General features: G+C 37.6%; 2 protein-coding genes across 26 annotated transcripts in view; one reads left to right on the top strand and one right to left on the bottom strand.

The window, feature by feature from the left end:
• The window catches only part of EIF4G3 (eukaryotic translation initiation factor 4 gamma 3), a 313,469-nt gene that overhangs the window by 163,661 nt on the left and 126,719 nt on the right, over positions 1 to 23,089 (top strand). For 15 of the 17 annotated variants that reach the window (XM_042998046.1, XM_042998035.1, XM_042998040.1 and 12 more), the window contains 4 exons: positions 10,156 to 10,335; positions 10,925 to 11,039; positions 19,834 to 19,931; positions 22,173 to 22,295. In XM_042998046.1, coding sequence (XP_042853980.1) covers positions 10,156 to 10,335; positions 10,925 to 11,039; positions 19,834 to 19,931; positions 22,173 to 22,295 — 516 coding nt within the window. Of the gene's footprint in view, positions 1 to 5,651; positions 6,271 to 9,257; positions 9,279 to 10,155; positions 10,336 to 10,924; positions 11,040 to 19,833; positions 19,932 to 22,172; positions 22,296 to 23,089 lie in introns of those variants that run through there. The other 2 variants (XM_042998050.1, XM_042998048.1) reach the window with 2 other exon arrangements.
• The window catches only part of LOC122241538, a 50,575-nt gene continuing 40,839 nt past the window's right edge, over positions 13,354 to 23,089 (bottom strand). For 8 of the 9 annotated variants that reach the window (XR_006221757.1, XR_006221754.1, XM_042998054.1 and 5 more), the window contains 2 exons: positions 18,621 to 18,829; positions 13,354 to 13,589 (listed from right to left, as the gene is read on the bottom strand). Coding sequence is in view for 7 of the 9 variants with exons in the window: in XM_042998054.1 (XP_042853988.1) it covers positions 18,644 to 18,829 (186 nt within the window). In the remaining 2 variants the exon portion in view is untranslated. Of the gene's footprint in view, positions 13,590 to 18,555; positions 18,830 to 23,089 lie in introns of those variants that run through there. The other variant, XM_042998052.1, reaches the window with a different exon arrangement.

Here is a 23,089-nt window from a genome sequence, read left to right as displayed (position 1 = left end):
AAGAGTAAACGAGGGAGTGCAAGTAAACTGATGAGCAATGTTTAGCACATACCAAGAATATATGGGGTAAGATTACTAATAATTAAAAAAAAAAAGATACTCTCTTAAGTTAAAAAGATTGATTATTAATTTTAAAAATGTGTAGTCGAGGACCATAGAGGCCAGGCTTAAATTTTAGTCAGGGATCAATCCAGTAAGACCACTAACAGAAAAATCTGGGATATCTCTGTTCAAGAAGTAGAGTAGAAAGAAACTGTTGTTTAAGTAAAAACAGTTTTGAACTCCTTCATATAAGGCTAAATGTTTCTATTATTTCTATTCAATAGTGATGGTCCTCAAATGGGGATGTTGTATTTAAGCCTTTACAAATAGTCTTTTTTGGGAAAATCTGTCTTCTGAAATTTCGTCTGAGAGCCTAAAGTCTTATGATATGCTTTGTCATTCTTCCATTTCAAAAACCAAGGAAAACTTTAAGGAGTCTTGTGACAAGAGGTTGTTTTCAGTTCTAAAATCATTTTTCATGTGTAATAGGACTCACTCAAAAAAGTATTGGCAGATTGGTCCTTTATCTAGCTATAGGATGATACTTGTGAAATTATGGCATGTTTTAACCATTAAAAAAACTGGAATCACGTATGTGTGTATACTTATTACTTATTCATCCACAAGGAAGATAATGACTTCCTGACACTAGTTCTTAAAGATAGATTCTTGAGATGCAGCATAAATACAGAGCATTGCTTTTGGATACAAAAACTTTAGGTATCTGGGTGTTTTTACTCTGGCATTCCCCTCTTTCTAAATACCAGTTAGAATTTTTTCATTACGCCACAGAGAATTAAGTAAGGAAATAATGTGACTTTGGTTGAGGCAGTAGCAGTAATGAGTGACCTTGGAGAACTAGAGGAGGGAGGGGCTTGGTGTTGAAGTGATGACTGCTGAGCAGGCGCTGGCTGAACCAGTATTAACGGCATAGAGCATGTTAGAAAGAGTTTGCTCTTCTGTGTCCATAGATGTACAGACTAGTTTGGTTTGTTTCACTGTGGAATAGATATTGGCATTTTGGGTGGGATCACCAGTTATGAAAAACTTCCCTGTAAATTGCAGTTCATTTGGCAACCTTAGGGCTCTAAGTGCCAGTAGGATTCCCCCAGTGACAATTAAAAAACGAAACAAAAACACCTTCATACATTTCCAAATAACCCCAGTGGAGGTGATACTGTTTCTCATTTGAGAATCACTGGCTGAAGTCGGTATTTAAAATGATCTCCTCAGATCTAACATCAGTTAGAGGTTCATAGAGGAGATGCTCATAAGACAAAACCGTATGTAGAGACTTGTATAGTGAAATCAGTACAGTGAAAAACATCGAGTGGTTTACAGAGAATACGTTTTTAAAGGGAAAACATCTGTGTCCTATATTAGTTTTGGTTTGTTGTGAATTGAAGGCACAAATGGTTTTTTCAGTTATGGTGGTTTCCTTTGACCAGAAAGCATTAAATTGAGAGTTAGAATTAGTGAATATGTTTCTCACTTTTCCTTTATCGCATTGCATTGTTCATCAGTGGCTCCCTTTCTGATCACATATCCTTTCATGCTTTGATCTTTTTTCAGAAAATAATTTGATTGATGCTGGATGATGTTCCTATGATTGCTGTTTCTAAAGTCCAACAGTAAATACATAACTTTTTGTGAATGCTTAGTAACAATTGTTTCTCTGAACATTATGAAGAAAATAAGTACTGTTGTTTCGATAAGCTAGTTACGGGTAATTGCTTGTGAAAAGAAAGCATGATTGTCCAGGCTAGTAATCTAGGATATATATATGTATGTATGTATGTATGTATGTATATATATATATATATATATATATATTTTTTTTTTTTTTTTCTTCTTTGTAAAGTGAAGTACCTGAATTGAAATGAAGCATGTAAGATTTTGGATAGCAAATCTTTTTAGTTTAATAGAACCAAGAAACTGTTACAGAATGTATTTCTTGGGACTACTTTTATTTAGAATATGTTTATGTGTGGCCAGCCAGTGTTCTTATTTAGTCCTTCTAGTCAGGGATACCATGCTCTAGTTAGAATTATGTCAGCCATGTCTTCTTCCAGTATCATTAGTTTTTGGCTTTTGCAGAAATTCTTCAGGTTAATTAGGATGTTCTTTTCTTTTTGGCATTCTGCAGTCTGAAGACAGCCTTAGATTAGAATAACAGTTTTCTTCAAGGGTAAAAGAAGTACTAAGTAATTTTATATGCGAACACCCTTGGCTTGAGAAATATGTCAACTATTTTTACTCTGGTGTTTGAAAATCCCAAGGTAATTAGAAACTGAAAGAACAGAACAGAACGTACACTCATAAGTAAAACAAGTCACTTGGTATAATGTAGATTCGGACTTGTGTTATTTTCATGTTTGGTAGCTGAAATTTGTGTAGTTGTGGTTTGAAGTTACTTGTGTTCCTGTCCTTATTTTACTTTTGGGTTTCACAACAGAGATCAAGTGTTGGTTTTATACTACGGCTGAGTAGTCTTTGCATTTTGAGAAAGACCAGGAAATTGGTATTTAAGAGTGTTCATAAAACAAAAAATATTCTGCGGTGTGTCGATACATGATTTTAGTTCACATAGTATTCACAAGTGTTGGAGAATATGCCATATTCAGAGCAATTGGAGTTAGTATAAACAAATAAAAGCTTCATAAAACATAATAGTATTGGGCATCAAGGAAATATGTTACCTGGTGGCCAGCATTGAAACTGTGTGTGTGTTTTCCTGTTGTAGTTCTGTTCTTGTTGCTAAAAGATTAAAAGAAAACAGCTGGCTTATGTTGTTGTTGTGTTGTGTTTTTTTCCATTATGACCCTTAAAGGTTTTTGTATTCAAAGTTTTGCTATTATATTTGAAGTCTTAGTTTCTGGTAGAGAAATACTTGTATTGCTCTGGGCAGTTTCTTAAAGTTGCAAAGTAAAATAAATGAAGGCTTAGGGCTTGCCTCTGGGGCCAGACCTGGCATATCAGAGTTTAATGGATATTACTTAGAAATCAGATCAAGCATTTATGCAGTCTTATGACCAGTGCTTAGATTTTTCAGAGTTTAAGTCAGTCATGGGCAATTTTATCTGGTGCCTTACTCACAAAAGCCTTGTAAGGTTACAGCAGAGATAGTAAAGAAAATATAGGTTAGAAGTTGGCATAACGGGGAATCTTAGCTTTACTGCAAACTAACTTTGAGCATCACATTTCTTATCTGAGAAATGATAAAACGTGCTCATAAATGATAAAGTATTGAAGTATTACAACAATAGCACCTATTTCCTAAGGGTGTTGTGAGCATCCCAGTGCCTGCCTGTCACAATCCCTTGCACATAATAGATCCTTGGTAAATGTCAGTTTTCTTTAGCAATAAGACAGCCTGCCTTTCTTCTCCCTTTTCTCAGCCTATTTTTACCTATGAGTAGAGTGTTCTACAAGGATGTTCCTTTCCCAGACTCTACATTATGATCAGACAGAACACCTTCTGTTCCTGACAGAATCCTTAGGGTTTTGTTTTTTTGTTTTTTTGTCTGCCATCTGACGTAATCCTCTAGGGCAGTACTTTTCTAATAGAACTTTCTGTGATGGTGAAAACGTTCTGTGTCTGTACTGTTCACTATAGTAGCTACTAGCCACATGTGGCTATTGAGCACTTGAACTGTGCAATGCAGTTGAAGAACTGAATTTTTAATTTAATGTTAATTTAAGTAATCAAATATGGCTAGTGGCTATTGTATTGGAAAACTCAGCTCTAGGGTTTACATCTTCTAATTCTTAATGAAATGTTGAAGTATGTGATACTGGCCACATGCAGGGAAGATACACAAAGAATTTAGAATGTAATAGCCTTCATTGTAAATTATTGTCAGTCGGTAGAATCTCTGGTTGATACTTGAGTGATATCCCATTATGTGGACTCTTTACTGCTTGTCCCTTTGTAACTTGCCAGAAAATCATAGCACTGTTATTTTCTCCAGAGTACTTCAGAATTTTTGAAGATATTAACCTAAAAAACTCATAATTGCAAATCTTACTGTTCTTCCAGGAGGCTGAACAATAATAAATTGCAGAAAGCTAGGTGTTTCAGAAGCATATTTTCGATACGGTTTTTATTGCTTTTGCAAGTTAGTATTCAGTAGTTTTTTTCCCGCGTGGGAACTAATGTGATTGAATATGATTTTTCTAGTTGCTAAAAATGAATAGGTAGTTTTCAGAGAACTTCTTTTTAAAACTTTTTTATGATATATGGAAATCTGTGACTTTTTTTCTTTCTCTTTTTTTAAGTTTATATATTTGTTTTGAGAGAAAGAACAGGGAGAGAGACAGAGACAGAATCCCAAGCAGGTTCCACACTGTCCCGAACCGTGAGATCATGACCTGAGCCAAAACCAAGAGCCAGACAGTTAGCTGACTGAGCCACCCAGGCACCACCAAAGAACTTTTTTTTTTCTTTTAAGTTTGTTTGTTTGTTTATTTAGAGAGAAAGAGAGAGAGAGAACATGCACACAGAGGGCAGGGGCAGAGAAAGAGGGAGAGAGAGAATCCCAACCAGACTCCGCTCTGTCAGCACGGAACCCTCGAACCGTGAGATCAAGACCTGAGGCAAGAGTCGGATGCTTAACTAACTGAGCCACCCAGGCGCCCCATGAGAACTTCGAGGTATTATGTAGATTTTAGAGATCCCCTTGTCTTTTGATGATTTTAGAAAGGGGAATTCATGAGAAGTGATATAATTACCAGCATCTTCAAAAAACAATTATTACTAATGTGTCCAGGAAACTTTTGGTAATGATATCATTATCACATCTGTAGAAGGATTTTCTAAGAGGTAACATTTTTCCTCTGGCTTCTAGAATGTTTCAGTGGAAGTCTGCTATCACAAGTACTCTAAATTTAGCCTCTCTTTTAAATGTGCCTTAGCCCTTTGGAGCTTCCCAAAGTACTACCTCAAATGAGGGCTGATGCTTTTCTTTGCCATCCTCTTGGTGTATTAGTAGACAGTTGAAAGATAAAAGACTTTTAACCCAGATTGAAATCCAGTTTGGAGATACTTGTGTTATACACAATTCCTCCCTTCTTAACCTAGTCTTTTTCAGCATTTTCATCAGTGACTTGGTTAAATGATATGCCTGTCAAATTTGCTGATGCTTATGTGGTTTTGACATTGCATGATATATTCAGACTCTAGAAGTATCTCTACAGTCTGAAATGATGGGTTGAAATTTGCCAGTTAAATTTTTAATTTTTAAAAAAATTTTTATGTTTATTTATTTTTGAGAGAGAGAGACAAAGTGCAAGTGGGGTAGGAGCAGAGAGGGAGGGAGACACAGAACCAAAGCACGCTCCAGACTCTGAGCCGGGAGCACAGAACCTGATGTGGGGCTCATACTCACCAACTGTGAGATCATGACCTGAGCCGAAGTTGGATGCTCAACCAATTGAGCCACCCAGGCATCCCTAAATTTGCCAGATAAATTTTCAAAAGAACAATATGCAAGATTCCCTTGTATGTTCCTGTACAAGAACACCTCTTTATAAGTACATACAAAAGTGAAGAGCATGACTTATTTTTAGGATATATGTAAAGAAGACTGAAGGGTTTTTAAAAGATTGTATGTAACTCAGTACCAGTCAGTAGTAAAATGTGGTTGACAGAAGGTCTTCTGTTGTTCTTGGTTTTATTAGTAGAAATGTAGTCAGCCAGAATCAGAGACAGATGTTTCTCTTTCATTTAGCAACAGATACATATATTGAGTGAAGCCAGGTATGTTCTGGGAAGACGCCACCTGGATAGTTGTGTTTGGTTCTCTATTTAGTCAGACTTGGAGCAGTGGAAACCTATTGAGAGAAACCTGAAGAGGGAATTCAGAATCTTGGTTCAAGGGATAGAACGTGGAGGGTAATGATTGGCTTTGAACAAAAAGTAGACGGTGTGAAAGTTGGCAGTGATGGCTGTCTTCAGATAACTTTAGAGATTGGTCACTTCCATGGTAGAAGGATTTGACGTTGATGTGATTTTAGGAATAATTATTGGACCAGAGGGTAGATGACAGAGAGAGAACTTTGGAGCCAGTAGAAGGGAAGACCTCTGCTGTGTCAGAACTCCATTTAACAATGAAATGGAACTGTGTCTTGGGTTGCTCAAGTTTCATAACCTCAAGGCCATTTCATATAAGAGATTTAAACTGTAGGTATGTGGTTAGATTAAATGGCCTGTACTGTCCTCACGTCCAGGTGAGTTTGATTCTTTTAATGATTCTTCATCACTCATTAGACAGGCAAAGGGATTCTGAAGCATTGCAAGCAGTTTGGGAAGGCCCATTCACACTTACACCTTCTTTTTCATAACCTGTGGTTTTCTGCCATGCCCACCCACAGATTTTAAATTTCCTGTCCCACTATTAAATCATAATCTAAATTCACAGTTGAATGGCTAGGAGAGAGTGCAAAAAAGAGAATTCATCTCTTTTTATATCTTTGTTTTTCCAGCCATTACACCTTTTCTAGTTCTATTGATACTAGAATCTTGTGTGTGTCTGCACACACATGCTGCGGGAGTGGGGAGCGAGGGAAGGAGGGTCGGAAGGAACTTCTTAAAGGGGAAAAATAAGCTCCAGATCTCCTGTCCCTGTAAAAATCTTAGTGCAGTGAGATTGAGTAAAAGTAGGTCTGTTAAATGTTGGTTGTACCAAGCATGTAAAAGCATATGAACAGGTACCAGTTACTTTAAGGGAGATAGAGAATTAGAAATCTTATAGGTAGAAGAAATTTGTTTTCCTGAAGAATAAGCATGAATTTGTGAAGTAACCGATGGAGCATTTTTCTTGCCAGGAATCAGTTCTGGTTGAGGGATTTGCACCCCTTAGTGCATTGGATAAAGGTCTCAACACATCCCTGCAGCCTTTGAAAAAATGTCTTCTGACTGACAGTTGTTGGAAAATATGAGGGGTCTTCCAGTCTGTGAGAAGTGGAGTGTGTAACAATTAAAGTTAGAGACCTAAACCTGACTGTGTTTAAATTACGGATAGGAGACCTTTAGTAAGGTACTTGATCTCCAGTCCCTCAATTTTCCCTTATATCTAATGGGAGTGATAATAGTACCTGCCTTAGAGGTGTGTTGTGAGAATAATTTAATATATATGTCAAAGGTTTTGAGTGGTTGCTGGTAGGTAGTAAGTGCTATATAAATCTCCACTCTTATTTGGTGTGCATATATGAATACATTTTTCTACATTGCTTCAAAGCTGAAATCTTAGTGTATTAAAAAAAGCATGTCTACATAACCACAAATTTTGTGTTTTATTGAGTTCAGCTGCACGTTAATATTAGCAGTAATATTAGCAGTAATATCGTTTCCTTTTTTAAACCACTGAAGAAGATAGTCTTACTGCTGTTCCGAATCCTCCTTGAATCAGCTGTAATCGCAGTTACTGTAAACAGACTGGTTAAAAACCCCAGCAGAGGAGTTGGAAAAGAGTGCCAAGAAAAGGACTCGCATATAGTAAACTGTTAGAATTGTGGGGAAACCCTGACCATATCTGCTTTTCTTGTTCTATACAGCTTAATAGCATTGTGTCTCTTCAGGCAGTAAATACTTTGACAGAATTTGATGATAATATAACCACAGTAGATCATCACCTGTTCTGTTTGATACTGTCCTTATCTTGGCTGCCCTCTAGAGTTGGTGGAAAAGGATCTTACAGGAGTAAGATTTCTGTCTACTATATCTAATATCTAGTAATGCTCAATTAGTTGAGCAGAGGAATGACTATTCTCTCCTTGAGACCTGTAATAGTTCTGTGGCTCCCAATACATTAACCAAGTTATAAAAATGCTTAAGTTCATTCCTACAATATGTTTATAGCTCACATACATTGATGAGTAATAGATTTTACCTGCTGTGTAATTCAGAGAAGTGAAGTCTAGGGTGGAAAGCTTACTAGTTCAGTGTTCTTGGTTGAAGTCAACAGAAATTCTTGCGTCTGTTACCAAAACTGTGTCGGTGGAAATAACTAGAAGACTATTGCTGTTGGTGTGGCCCCAGCCCAGGTTCCTGTATTACCAACTTTGCTTCTTGTACTTTCTTTTCATCTCCATCAGCTACTCTCTATGGCCTCCCTCATTCACTCCATTCTCCTGCTCTACTGTCTGTTGTTTTTCTGTGACTTAATCTCTTTAGGGCTTTCTTTGTCCTGGGTTATGAAGGCCAAATGGGGATGAGCCTTGGGCGCTGGATCCTGATTCTTCCGATTGAGCACAGGATGAAAAGTTATTTCTTCTATCACATTTGGGGAGCTTGATGCTTAAGAAGAGTAAGACAGGATGTGACCAGAGTGGGCCCACAGGTCAAAGCTCATCCTTGCCTTTATTTGGGCCAGTAGAAATACTCATGTCTGGAATATGAAACAACTCAGGAGATTTTGGAGCTAGACCACATTTTAAGAATAGTTTTCTATTTCCCCATTTTAAAGCTTTAAGTGGCCTCTTATATACTGTGGTAGTGGAGAGGTTTCTGTCCTGAAGGGTCTGATAAATTTTGAAAAGCCTAGTTATTTCTTAGGACTTTTGTAAACTTTTTTTTAAATTAATTTATTTTGAGAGAGTGAGTGAGTCAGGGAGGGGCAGAGAGAGAGGGCAAGAAAGAGAATCCCAAGCAGGCTCTTTGCTGTCAGCATGCAGACCAATGAGGGGCTCGATCTCATGAACCATGAAATCAACAAGAGTCGGATGCTTAACCAACTGAGCCACCCAGGCGCCCCTGTAAACTTTAAAATAATGAATGGCACTTTTATTATTACCTCTTTTCTCCATTAAGAATGGAGAGTGGATCATAGAGAAGCTGAATAACTAATGCCAAATTACCTAATGGGTGTCTGTAGAGCCAATAGTAGGAATCAGTAGTCCCAACTGTACTTGTGCTAATAAGTAGACATATCCTCTCAAGCTGTTATAACTTGTGGCTACTACTAGAATATTTTTGCCACTGGATTTATTTATTTTCAATTAAATATGATTTGATTCTTCAATTCCATGTGTCCTTGAATTCTCAAGTGGAGAATTGTCATTCTGATTTTCTAATCTTCCTTCTTTTCCTGTTATTACTAAATACAAAGATATTTTTGTTGAGCTGCATGCTATGTCCTACCCCTTCCTACTGATCTATAAGCTTTTCCATTGGCTTTCTTTCTGTTTCCTGCTGCTTTCTTGCTTCATAATTGAAGGGAGGATTCAGACCCATCCAGGTAACAACTACTGGTTCTGCATGGCCTCTTTATTGCTCTATTCCCTTATTATTATTACAGTGAGACAATTACAGTTGATTGTTGCTGATGATTATACATGCATTTATGGTGGGAATTTACAATTGGTATATTGTTTCAAGGCTTGTAAGCCTGCAGTGAGAACCATAAATGACCACAGGTACTGGCTGCTATTTGATACATTTGAGTTCTCTTCCTTCCAGACCATTCTTAAGTCTGTCTAGATTTGTCACTTCTCTTGCAAACTATTCAAGAAAGTAAAATTGGATTCGATTTAATATGGGTCGCCACTTTTTAGGAAAGGAAGGCCATTCCCATCACCCTATAGGTAGTTTTAATTTAACTTGACTGAGATGAAAATATTTATATCCAGGTTGATTTCTTGTTCTTCTAAATATTTTATAAATTACTTGAATGGTTGTTTTTAGGTGACTGCTTTTAATTTTTAATAAGTTGATTATGAGCCACCTACTCTTAGTGAAATAATCAGTACTTTTATATAGTAGAACGAGTTTTAGAGAGACAAGCTTTTGTTAATTTTATCACAGATTTTAAAATTAATAATTATGGTATAGAATTTTTAGTTTAAATTAGCTGAGACTTCATTTTAAAAGTGAGACCGCCCTGTTTTCATACGTGGGACAGCATTGATCAAAACTTGACTTAGTGTGCCTAGTGTAGGATATGTTTTTTGATCCTAGCCATAGACAGTTTGTCTCTTTTCATGTACATTGTATTTTCAATTAAAGTTGATAACCTTTTTATTAGTGGAAAAAAGGAGAAAGCTCAAGATAGTAAAATTTACATATTTCCCTTTGTAAAATATATATATATAAATATTTGTTTTTCCCCTCCTCAGTTTTTTCAGAGGCCTCAGATACAGCCTCCTAGAGCTACCATCCCGAACAGCAGTCCTTCCATTCGTCCTGGTGCACAGACACCCACTGCAGTGTATCAGGCCAATCAGCACATCATGATGGTTAACCATCTGCCCATGCCGTACCCAGTGCCCCAGGGCCCTCAGTACTGTATCCCACAGGTAAAGTATCTCTCAGGTCTGTGTGGTCCAGCAGTAGAGTGGGGATTTACTCACATTCTCATCAGAGGAAGCAGGTAGGGTGGGTGATAGCAGTGGTTTTTTTAGTAATATATATGTGAACTTTCTTGTTGGTTAGAAGTCTCGCCATTTTGTCATTTTCCATAATATTGTAAGGAGACATTTCTACATCTCTTTACTTAAGTTTTTCTAAGCTGTTAGAGGAATTATTTTTATCTCCTGGCTTTCCCCCATCCCTTCCTCACATCCAACTTCTCTAAAATAGACTCAGTAATTAATGCTGTTCCTGTGATATCATTCAATTTCGTTGAAAGCTACCAGCCTGAAATAATTTTACAGTGAGCTGAGTCGGTCTGTGCACTGATTTGCTGTATTATGGTTTTACCTAATGCATATCTGTCTCTCCATCCTCACTGCATCTTGATGGCAAGCAAACATTTTTTAATGTATTTAACCAAGTGTTTTCATTTTATTTAAGTAATTCTCTTATATACACATACACACAGCTTTGTTTTTTTATAGTAAGCTACCTTCATATTATTTATAAATGTCTTTAATTTCTTTTTTCTAGTACCGTCATAGTGGCCCTCCGTATGTTGGGCCCCCACAACAATATCCAGTTCAGCCACCAGGGCCAGGGCCTTTTTATCCTGGACCAGGACCTGGGGACTTCCCCAATGCTTATGGTAAGTATGTATGAAATATTGAGCAAGTTCTGCTACTTTGTTGTGTTTTATTTCATTTTGTTGTTTTGCTAATCAGTTTAGGCAGTGAGGTTTAGTGGTGTAAGGAATTTTTAAATAAAATGTTGCAAACAGTTCTGACCTGAAAGCCTTTTAGAGAATGGCTTACCAGGAAAGAGTATTACAGAAATATATTTAGTTAACGGCATCTTCTGAAAGAGCTGGTAATTGGAAAGAACCCATGTCTCAAGGTTCTGATATCTGAAACCAAATCATCATTACCTGGATTTTTACTGGATTTTTGCTGGTAGAATAAACATACAATTGACCATGGAACAGTACGGGTTTGGACTGCATGGACTCACTTATATATGGATTTTCTTTTCAGTAAATACAGTATGGTGTTATAAATGTATTTTTTCTTCTCTATGATTTTCTTAATAATGTTTTTTTCCAGCTTTTTTGTTAAGACTGTATACATGTAGTATATGTAATGTATAAAATATGTGTTGATCAACTATTAATTGGTAAGGCTTCTAATCAGCAGTAGGCTATTAGATGAAATTTTGAGAATTCCAAACTTATACATGGACATTGGCCTGGATGCAAGGGAGCCGAGAGTGCCCCTTACCTGTGCATTGTTCAAGGGGCAGCTATACCTTATCTCCCTTCTGTGATTTCTTTTTGTCCAATCATTTATCACCATTTATCAAAGCCTTTGTTAATGTTTTCCTACTAGCATGTACTATCCACAAAGGCAAGGAATTTTGTTGTTTTGTTCACTGTTATATCCCTAGCACCTAGAGCAGTGACTAGTAGGCTGTTGGGGTAGGATGACTGAGTACAACTTTCAAAATAATACACTGTTAAAATGATACACTTTATAGCTTCATTAAGTGTCTCAAGTATGTATATATAACACACAGCTTTATTGAAATAATTTTACTAAGAAATATTTGATACTTTCAAAACAACACATACTACCTACATGTGTTATTTTTGTTTTAAGTAGACTCCATGTCCGATGTGGGGCTTGAACTCATGACCCTGAGATTAAGAATTGTATACTCTACCTACAGAGTTAGCCAGACACTCCCATGTATGTGTTTTAGAGTAAAATAATACATGTGCATCACCAGCTCTGACATAGAATGTTGCCAGGATTGTCGAAGTGTTCCTAGTTTGCTCCTTCACCTTCATTTGAACTTGTAGTTTTCATACCACCTCAGTGCTTTGGTATTGGCACTTATTCTGCAAATTTAAATCCAGTTAAGATTATTTAAGGGCACCTGGGTGGCTCCGTCGGTTAAGTGTTTGACTTCAGCTCAGGTCGTGATCTCACGGTTTAAGAGTTTGAGCCCCGTGTGGGACTCTGTGCTGACAGCTCAGAGCCTGGAGCCTGCTTTGGATTCTGTGTCTCCCTCTCTCTCTGCCCCTCCCCCGCTCTCATTCTGTCTCTTTGTCTCAAAGATAAATAGAACATTAAAAATTGTTTTTAATAAACATAAAAATAAATAAAATAATTTTTTTTCATCTTTATGTATTTATTTTGAGAGAGAGAGAGAGAGAGCGAGCACAAGCAGAGGAGGGGCAGAGAAAGTGGGAGAGAGAGATTCCCAAGCAGGCTCTGCACCATCAGCTCAGAGCCTGATGGAGGGCTGAATCCCGTGAACCGTGAGATCATGACCTGAGCTGGAATCAAGAGCCAGATGCTCAACCGACTGAGGCACCCAGGTGTCCTAGTTAAAATTATTTTTAAGTATAAAATTGACTGTTGATATTACCTAGAATTTATTAAGTGGAAAGAAAACTATAAGGTGAGATTGTCTGTCAGAGTAAACATGCTAAAATCCAGAGGATTTTCTTTCAATCGCATGTTGCAAAGGGAATGCAACTGTATATTCTAATTTATGAAATCAGTTTGAAAGATGTCTCACTAAATTCTAGTATGGAGGTGCCTGGGTGGCTCAGTTGATTGAGCATCCAACTGTTGATTTTTGCTCAGGTCATGATCCCAAACTGGTGGGATCACACTCCATGTTGGATCCTGCACCGAGCATGGAGCCTGCTTGGGATTCTCCCTCTCCCTTCCCCCTTCCTCCCCCCTCCCCCCCGTGCCCTCCCTCTCTGTCTCTCTAAAAAAAATAAAAATACATGAAATCTAGTCTGCTTATTCATAAATAATATAAATGGCTTTTTGACTCAGAAAATGTAATTAAAATTCTATTATAAATATGTGCTAGCCCCCTTTATTGCTCTTAATATTACTACAGTATATATAGAAACAATATAGATGAGTTTATAAGTAGGGAAGTATTTTGCTGATTTGTGTATACAATATTATAACATATTTGGCTTTATTTCTATTATATACAGACCGTATTTGTTTATTTTCACAAAAAGCAGGATATTGGGGGCAGTTATATCTCAGATATTGTTGATGTCTGTTCCCTTTGTTAGATATTCTTTCTTCCTGGGAAATTCTTATGCAGATCCAATATCCATTAAGTAGGCAATTCGTCATCCAGATTAAAGCACTGTTTCCCTAGTTTCCTTAAGATGAGAAAAACATCTTAAAATAATTTTTCGTTATGAAAGTAACCAAGTTAGTGATGAAAAATACAAATAATATAGAATATATGAAGTTGAAAGATCCAATTTTTCTCCCTACTCCTCTCCCTAAAGAAATAATGATTTAACAGATCAATACATACTTTTTCACTTACATTTAAATGATTTTTAATACAAATGGACATTCACAATTTATAATGTTCTAAGACTTCCTGGTTCTCCCCCCCCCCCCCCCCCCCCCCCCCCCCATCTCACAATATATTCTTGGGCATCTTTCCATTTTATTATCTACAGAATTTCAAGCTACATAGTTTTCCATTTTAGGAATGAATCATAATTTATAATCCAGTCTTCTCATAGGAAGTTTACATTATCTTCATTATTTGGGCACATATTTTAGTTGTAAAGATTACTACTAGTTAATATGCTTTTCTGTCAGACTTAAAAGCTCTGATCTAGTAGTTTCCATCGATTATAGGTTCTTCAGCTATACCACCTTGAGGCAGCTGTTGTATCCTTATGGTCTAGAAGCCAAAAACATCCTCCTTCCTATTTTCTTTTCTTGGAATCTTCTCTTGGATCTATCTAATCCTGATGTTCCCCCTTAACTCTCTTTCCTCTTTTGCCCTAATCTTGGGTTCAGGTTAAAAGTGAATATTAGAGGAGTACCTGGGTGGCTCAGTCGGTTAAGTGTCTGTTTTGATTTCAGCTCAGGTCATGATTTCAGGGTTTGTGGGATGGAGCCCTGTGTGTGCCCTCTGTGCTGTCAGCACAGAGCCTGCTTGGGATTCTCTCTCTCCTCTCTCTCCCTGCCCCTCCCCTGCTCAAGCTCTTGCTCTCTCAAAATAAATAAACTAAAAAAAAAAAAAAAAAAAAAAAAGCTAACTAATCTAAATCCTGTGTATTTAAATTATGTAAAAGTGTGCACGTGGACTGAAGTGGCTAACACAATTTTTTAATTTTTAAAGAATTGGGGCCCCTGGGTGGGTCTGTCAGTTAAATGTCCAACTCTTGGTTTCAGCTCACATCATGATCTCATGGTTCATGAGTTTTGAGCCCTGCATTGGACTCTGTGCTGGCAGTACAGAGCCTGCTTGGGATTCTCTCTGACTCTCTACTCCACCCATGCTCTTTCTCTGTCAGTCTCAAAATAAAGAAAGAAATAAACTTAAAAAAAAACATAAAAGGCATCAGGTATAGGGATCAGATCCTAATTCTCTGTCCTGAAGGACAGCAGTCGTATCTTCTAGGGCAGAGGACCTTCCTCTGGCTGAACTGGTGAGGAACGAATCCTAGTCTCATTCCTTCCTGCCTACTTTTCAGAATTCTTAGTTCTTAGTCCTTAGCTTTTAGTTCATTCTGGTGTACTAACGTTTTATTCCTCTCTTGGGTTTAAATCTTGAAACAGTGATTCTCAAAGATTATTTTTACTTGCCATGAAGTTCAGTAATCAAGATCATAGAATTCTAATTCTTGCAGTGTTTTTACAGTGTTGTGGAAAAATAACTAATGAGTAGTATTTGCTCAATGTCATTTTTCAGGTTTTCTCTTATTGCTGTTTTCTTAAATATTTTGATGCCTGTTATAGCAGGAAAGTACCTCAGAAAGACTAAAATTATTTCCAGGCCAACACTAGGGGTGATGGCCCAAGGTGTAAAAAATTAGGTTTGGGAACAAAGAGGTGTGGTTAGCAGTGACAGTGATACTGAGAAAGATCAAAAAAAGTTTGAGAATTTACCTGGTAAAAAGGTCCCATTCTCCCTTGCTTCAAACCAGCATACTTTTCCTTTTTTTTTTTTTTTTTTTTTTTTTTAAACTCTATCATGTGATTTCTCCCTCCCCCTTTCATTTTCATTCTACTTTTTTCCTGAGCTTCATGGTGATTGGGTATGATATTCAGTTTCTGAGAACTGAGAGATTTGTTCATTGTTCCCCATGATGTGTAGAGGTGGGAAACTTTATGGCATCTTAAGCTGAATTTGATTGTGTATTTGTGTAGTGTTAATATTTTGATTATTGATGTGGTTGTATACCAACGTTACTATTCTTGGATATTACAGGATAAATTGGTGTTAATTTGCCAACCTGCATATTTAGCTACTATGTTTATTTTTGTTTCTATAGAAAATTGGAAATTTTGAAAGGTTTTTGGAAGACCTGCAGTGTATAAGTGTGTTAGGTAGGGGCTCCTGGGTTAAAGTAATGGCTAGATAGTGGCTCAGTCTGTCAGATGTCCAACTCTTGATTTCAGCTTCTCATGATGTAAAGGTTCATGAGCCCAAACATCATTGGGCTCCACGCTGACAGTGGAGATCTGCTTAGGATTTTCTCTCTTTCCCTCTCTCTCTGCCACTCGCTCACACACACGTTCTCTCTCAAAATAAATAAACTTTAAAAAAAAGAAAAAAGACAAGGGCACCTTGGTGGCTCAGTCAGTTAAGCCTCTGACTCTTGGTTTCGGCTTAGGTCATTATCTTGGTGGTTTGTGAGTTCAAGCCCCACATTGGGCTCCCCACTGGTGTGGAGCCTGCCTCAGATTCTGTCTCTCTCCCTCTCTCTCTGCCACTCCCCTGCTCGTGCTCTTTCTCTCCCTGTCAAAATAAATAAATAAACTTAAAAATTAAAAAAGAAAAAAAAAAAAGAAGGTGACATGCTAGGTATTTGTAGAATTTAGATGTTAAGATACTCTATCTGCCTTTCAGGATTGTACGGTGCATTTATTTGACATTTGTGTTTAGGGTTTTATTAATGGGAAGAACTGTAAATGCTGACTAGACCATTGGTTCCCAGATTTTTCAATGTCCTGGTCAAATAAAAATTTTAAAAAGTAAAGTAAAATAAAAGAAGAAACATACAAGACTATTAGATTTTTTTACTTTTGCCAATAAGACTTGTAAAGAAAACGACTATTTAATGTTAGTATCATTTCATATAGGAAGACTGTTATAAAAAGAAAGGAACAAGACTGAAATAATTTCAAAACAGTAACAGACCTTTCCAAAATGTCAAGTTGGCAAGCCTATCATTGTGTCTCTGTGTGTGTTATCATAATGTGGTCATTGTTGTATAAATTTTGCCATATATCATTAATACATTTTGTGTAGACTAGGGTTTGGAGAACCACAGGGATCAGGATAAAAAAATGTCAGCCCTTTTTCTATAAAGGGCAATATTGTAGGTTTTGCAGGCCATTTGGTCTCTGTTGTTACAACTACTCAACTCTTGCCATGTATTTATTTATTTATTTATTTATTTATTTATTTAAGTTTATTATTTATTTTGAGAGAGATAGCAAGGGAGAGGCAGAGAGGGGGAGAGACAGAATCCCACGCAGGTTCCATGCCATCAGCGAGGAGCCAGATATGGGACTCAAACTCATGAACCATGAGATCAGGACCCAAGCTGAGGTCAAGAGTCAGATGTTCATCCAACTAAAGCCACCCAGGTGCTCCAACTCTTGCCATTTTAGTGAAAAAGCAACCATAGATAATAGATAAAATACTGTATGTGAGTGTCTTCCAATAAAACTTTATCTACAAAGTAAATGGCATTGCACTGGATTGAGCTTCTTGGTGTTAGTTGCCATACCCCTGATGTAGATAAAAGTGCTACATTCCGTGCATGAGAAGTTCAGGGACATTGAGTAACAGGCCTAATTGATAAATGGTATGCAAAAGTTATTCACATTTTTAATAGAATAAAATTTTGTTTATAAAAAAAAATTGTTTTTGAGGGAGAAAGAGAGAGGGAGACCGAGAATCCCAAGCAGTCTCCGCGCTGTGAGCGCAGAGCCCAGTTCAGGGCTCAGTCTCACCAAACGTGAGATCATGACCTGAGCTGAAATCAAGAGTCCAACCCTTAACCGACTGAGCCACCTAGGTGCTCCTTAAAATAAGTGGTTTTAATGTTTATTTATTTATTTATTTTTGAGGCAGAGCGCATAAGCAGGGAAGGAGCGAGAGAGAAAGAGGGAGACACAGAATCCAAAGCAGGCTTCAGGCTCTTAGTTGTCAGCACAGAGCTCGATGCAGGGCTTGAACTCACAAACTGTGAGATCATGATCTGAGCTGAAGTCAGTCACTCAACCAGCTGAACCACCCAGGTGCCCCCAAATAAATGTTTTTAAATGCCTCTGACTACATAAGAAGTTTCATTAGTATATTCTAAAAGATAACCATTGTTTGGTAGGGTAGAAGGCCTGCTCTGCTGGGGTCCACAGTTGACTTGATATTCTGTTGTGTTGAACTCTGTGAGATATCGTATGCTACCAGGTTTATTCAGCTGGTATTTATTATATGTGTATTATATGCCAGTCTCTATCTTAGTTATGTTTGACTCAGAACCGTTTCATTAGAACAATCTATATTTTTTCTTAAAGGGCTGATTCACCTTTTGGATCTTATTTCACTTAGTTTAAAAAATATGGCAAGGTGAGCAGATTGTGTTGCTTCTCTAGCAGCATTTGAAACCAATTTCAGGGGATTGTTTTCTGAGTTTTAGAACTAGTGACATTATACGGTAGTGAAGAATTGCTTATATAAGCTTGATTTTGTTGGGCGCTGGGGTGGCTCAGTCAATTAGGCATCCACCTTCAGCTCAGGTGGTGATCTCATGGTTTGTGAGTTTTAGCCCCGCACCAGGCTCTCTGCTATCAGCACAAAGCCTGCTTTGGATCCTCTGTCCCTTCTCTCTTCTCCTCACTCTCTCTGTCTCTCTCTCCCTCTCTCTCAAAAATAAACAAACATAAACAGAAATAAGATTGGCTACGGTGTTTTTCTACATTGAGTTTCTTGAAATCCTCATTACGCCCCCTGTTGAGTTCTTCTCCAAATTTGATTGTGACCTACACAGTTCTGGTACTGCAAATCATATTGCTTCCAAGAAATTGCCACTTGAAGATTATTGTGATGATGGTGGGGATGGTTTGATGTTGATGATGACAGCGATAGTAGAGCCAACGTTATTTGTTTATTAAAGTACCAAAAAGTTTGCCTGTGTTAACTATCTTCATACCTTCATTTTTTTCCTTCTTGTTCTCATGACTCAGTATCAGTGCTCCTAACAAAGTCTAGTCTTCTACTTGAGCAGTAGATTGCAGCATTTACACATTTAAGGCTCCTTCTCCAGCTGTTCTTTTCTCCCCTTCTGGCATTATTATTTTCTTTCTCCCCATCTGCTGGATTAGTCCTTTCAGCATATAGGTGTATGATTTCATTCATGTCCTTAAGGGGAAAAAAAACAAACAAACATTTTTTTGCTTCACTTTATTATAGCACAACTTTTAAGAAGAGGAGTTACCTGGGGTGCCTGGGTGGCTCAGTTGGTTGAGCGCCCGACTTCGGCTCAGGTCATGATCTCATGGCTCTTGGGTTCGAGCCCCACGTCGGGCTCTGTGCTGACAGCTCAGGGCCTGGAGCCTGCTTCCTTTTCTGTGTCTCCCTCCCCTCAGCTCCTCCCCTGTTCACACTCTGTCTCTCAAAATAAATAAAGATTTAAAAAAAATTTTTTTTTAAGAAAAAAAGAAAAGGAGTTACCTATGCCGAACTGTCTTCATTTCCATCTCATTCACTATTGGACCCACCCTAATCAGGAGGCATCCCCCTCACCAGTACCCATGTAACTTTTGTCATGGTCGTCAGTGAATTGTACTTTAGTGAATCTTATTTGACCTCTCAGTGCCATTTGACATAGAACCACTGTCACAGGGAGCCGCCATCAAGGCTTAGCAAATGTCCTGCTGTTGGAGCAGAAAAAAGCCTAACAGTGGTTCTCTGTCAGTAGGGAGAAGAATTAAACCATTCCCAATCCACAAGATGATCCGATATATTCTCTTGCCTCTGACTAAATCCACACACAAAACATATTCACAGAAACCCTTGTTTAAGAATCTCATTGCAGGGAATGGGTGGGCCCCCAGAATAGATTTTTAAAAGCAGTGCTATAGTTTGATTAGTTTTTTGAAAGGTAACTCTGATGGCAATCTGCAGGAGTTGGTTATTTAGTTGTTTCCATATTGGATGCTGACAAAAAGATCAGTGTTTGGAATCATTCCATGATCACTTTAGTAGAGAGAGAGGAGCTAGTGGATAGAGATGATTAAGAAGAATGTTTTTGTTTGTTACTTTTTTTAAAAAACTGCTTGTTTGGAGACACAGTGCCATTAGTAGTCTTATAGTGGTTGACAAAATAACTGAATGCTTCCTCTCATTTTTTTCTAATTCTTTAGGAACGCCTTTTTACCCAAGTCAGCCAGTGTATCAGTCAGCACCAATCATAGTGCCTACGCAGCAGCAGCCCCCTCCAGCCAAGAGAGAGAAAAAAACCGTAAGAGATACTTCTTAATTTTTCCTGTTTTAAAATGGAATGTACACTCATTTGTCAAGTAAGTTTACCCACAGCTGTAGTCATTCATCTCAGTTCACAAATGACTGCATTTTTTGTTCTTCCCTTATGTTCTTACCACTAGACCAGAGGATTTGTATGGACACATACTAGAAAGTAACATTTGCTTAATATCATTTTCAGCATGCACTAAACTAGGTATGCCAGATGACAACATGCCTTCTTCAGAACTGGGAGGGTTTGTCTGCTAAGACCTTGCTAAGTGGGAGAAGTTTGAGCTCAGTTTTCACATACTGATTATTGTCCTTGAACTTTGTCCTGTTCAGTTCTACATTGAAATATGAACTGACCACAGGAAATCAGAAGAGAACTGAGCAAAGTATTAATGACAACAATAAAAATCCTCCCTGTTGGAATAGATTTCTTTTTCGAAACAGCAGAATTTAGAAAATGTATTTTAGGGCGCCTGGGTGGCTCGGTCGGTTGGGCGTCTGACTTAGGCTCAGGTCACGATCTCACGGTCCGTGGGTTCGAGCCCCGCGTCAGGCTCTGTGCTGACCGCTCAGAGCCTGGAGCCTGTTTCAGATTCTGTGTCTCCCTCTCTCTCTGCCCCTCCCCTGTTCATGCTCTGTCTCTCTCTGTCTCAAAAATAAACGTTAAAAAAAAAAATTTTTTTTTTAAATAAAAAAAAAAAAGAAAATGTATTTTAATTATTTTAAAGAGGTTACGGGGGCTTTGTATCTGTCTAGTAAGGCAGACTCAAGCAAATTAGAATGCAGTAATATAAAATTCAGGTTGTAGGACATCCTGTAGAAGAGTGGCTTGCAATCTTTTACCTATTAGGACACACAAAATGGAATTCACAAAGATAGATAGGTGGGAGGGATATCATCATAGTCAATACATCTTCTTTTTTAATTTTTTGTTTTTTTTTTACATCTAGTTAATATTCTTGACAGTGCTCTTGGTAAAAATTAATAAAACTCAAAACTTGGTTCTTTTCTTATCAGACACACGTTTCTCGTGCACACATCACAATAAACAGCACATGCCAGTGTCGCCAGACACTGCAGTTGAGAAAGTATGCTTTGGAAATGTTAAAACATCATGGTAGATGTTGGACTTGCAGAACGTTCAGGATGCACAAACATTAATAAAGAAGAGAATGAAAATGAAAGACATGATAGACGCTACTGTAGAAGAAAATAGAACAAATGAATTAGAAGCAATATTTAAAACTGTAGTAGAAACAAGTTTCTTTACCTGAAAACATAGCTGATATTAGGAATCTTACTGAAGAACTCCCAAAGCAGCTTCCAGATCCAGGTGGTTTTATTAATGAATTCTTTGCTATTTCTATGAAGCCAGGGCTACCTTGGCTGCTCTCTGGAGGTGAGGATAGCAAAGAGGGCCTTTAGGTCTCAGCAACATCACAGGTTGGAAGGCCTAGCTCCTGGGGCTCCCTCTCCTTTATAGCACCATCTCCACTGATATCAGTGAGCATAGGTAGCCTTTAAAAAAGTAAGAGAACCACGTACATTGTTCTGCATCTTGCATCTTTTCACCTACCAGTACCTCTTGATGATCATTCCATCTCAGTACATGTGGATTTATTTCATTCTGTCTACTGTCTGTTTGGTATGTAATTGTAAGGATGTAGCATAATTTTTTAATTACTGTGTTCTTGATTAGCCTTGAGATTGTTTCTATGCCTTTGCTCAAAAAGCCTCTGTTACAGTTAGCATTCTTACATGCATACGTAAGTCTATCTGCAACATAAACTCCTATTTCTAATTACTAGAATATGTACATTTTTCATTTTGTTAAGGAACCATTTATGACCCTTAAAACTTCGTTCTACAGAGTAAGATGTATTTTAAAACGGTTTTACTTATGAATTTTATGTTAATTATTGTACATAAAATCAGTCAATTTGGCAGTGCTTATAAGACAAGTGTTAATACTTGGCCTTTTTGACCTAGAAATTCAGCGAATTGGATCTCTTTTTAGCTTGTTACTCTAATTTGTTCAAGTCAGAACTAATGTCCCAAATTTCTTTGAATGACCCCATATGGTTCTGTGACTGAAATAAAGTCAGATGTGGTGATTATCAACTTTGATATTTATAGGTTGCCCAGGTTTTACCTTTAATACATCGTATGCCTGTAAATGTACTATGTAGATACCCATCTCTAAATATGCCATCTTATTCTGACCTTATAGATAAGAATTCGGGATCCCAACCAGGGAGGGAAAGACATAACAGAGGAGATTATGTCTGGAGGTGGCAGCAGAAATCCTACCCCACCCATAGGGAGACCCACTTCCACACCTACTCCTCCTCAGGTAAGACGGAGTCAGCCGTGAGGGATGATGCTGTGTATTTGTTCACTAACCTCTGCTGGACTCCTCTTTTTTCTGTGGCTACTTTCTGACTTTTCATGTCCATCAGTTGTCTCAGAACCTCAAATGATGTCTAAACAGACATGTTCTTTCACTTTACAAATTGTTATAACTTCAGATTTTTATTGGTAACATTTCTGTGTATTGTTTCCACATTCAGAGCATAGCTTTTGCCACTCTTCCTATTGAGCTATTGCATGATACCAAAAGGAGTTGCAGTTCCTATGGAAACCTCTTCAATAAATGTGTATTTCATGTTTCAATATGGAGCCCTAGAAATTAAATGCTGTACACTATGTTCATGAAAACTTTTGAGGTTGAAAATTTAAACATTGTTATTTAACAATATTGTTTGGGGCAATGCCTATGTAATTCAGAGCATATGTAGATGTATCTTAGGCATACCTCTTACCTTTTAGGACACCACAAATAGGCTTTTTGATTGGAGGTTGTCTTCTTTAATTATTTACTTGGGTTATTAGGAAGTTCTACCAGTTAAGCACCATCTTGTTCCTGTTACAGAATGTAGTTATCATGGTCTTCAAAAGTTCACTTTCTTGCTTTTAGAAATCAAGACATTCCAGGAGAAGCTGGAGTTTAATAAACTGTAGTAGAGGCTGGAATTTCCTGAATTCGCCAATATTTTGATTGCATCACTTGGTCACTTTAAATTTTGATAAACCATGGAGAGGAGTTAAGAGATTTTCAAAGCTTCAAAATACCTAAACTGCGAGCTC

This window comes from Panthera tigris, chromosome C1 (genome assembly GCF_018350195.1).
Source record: "Panthera tigris isolate Pti1 chromosome C1, P.tigris_Pti1_mat1.1, whole genome shotgun sequence".
NCBI lineage: Eukaryota > Metazoa > Chordata > Mammalia > Carnivora > Felidae > Panthera > Panthera tigris.
The sequence above is the reverse complement of the archived record's forward strand: the minus strand, read 5'-3'. Positions and strand labels throughout refer to the sequence as shown.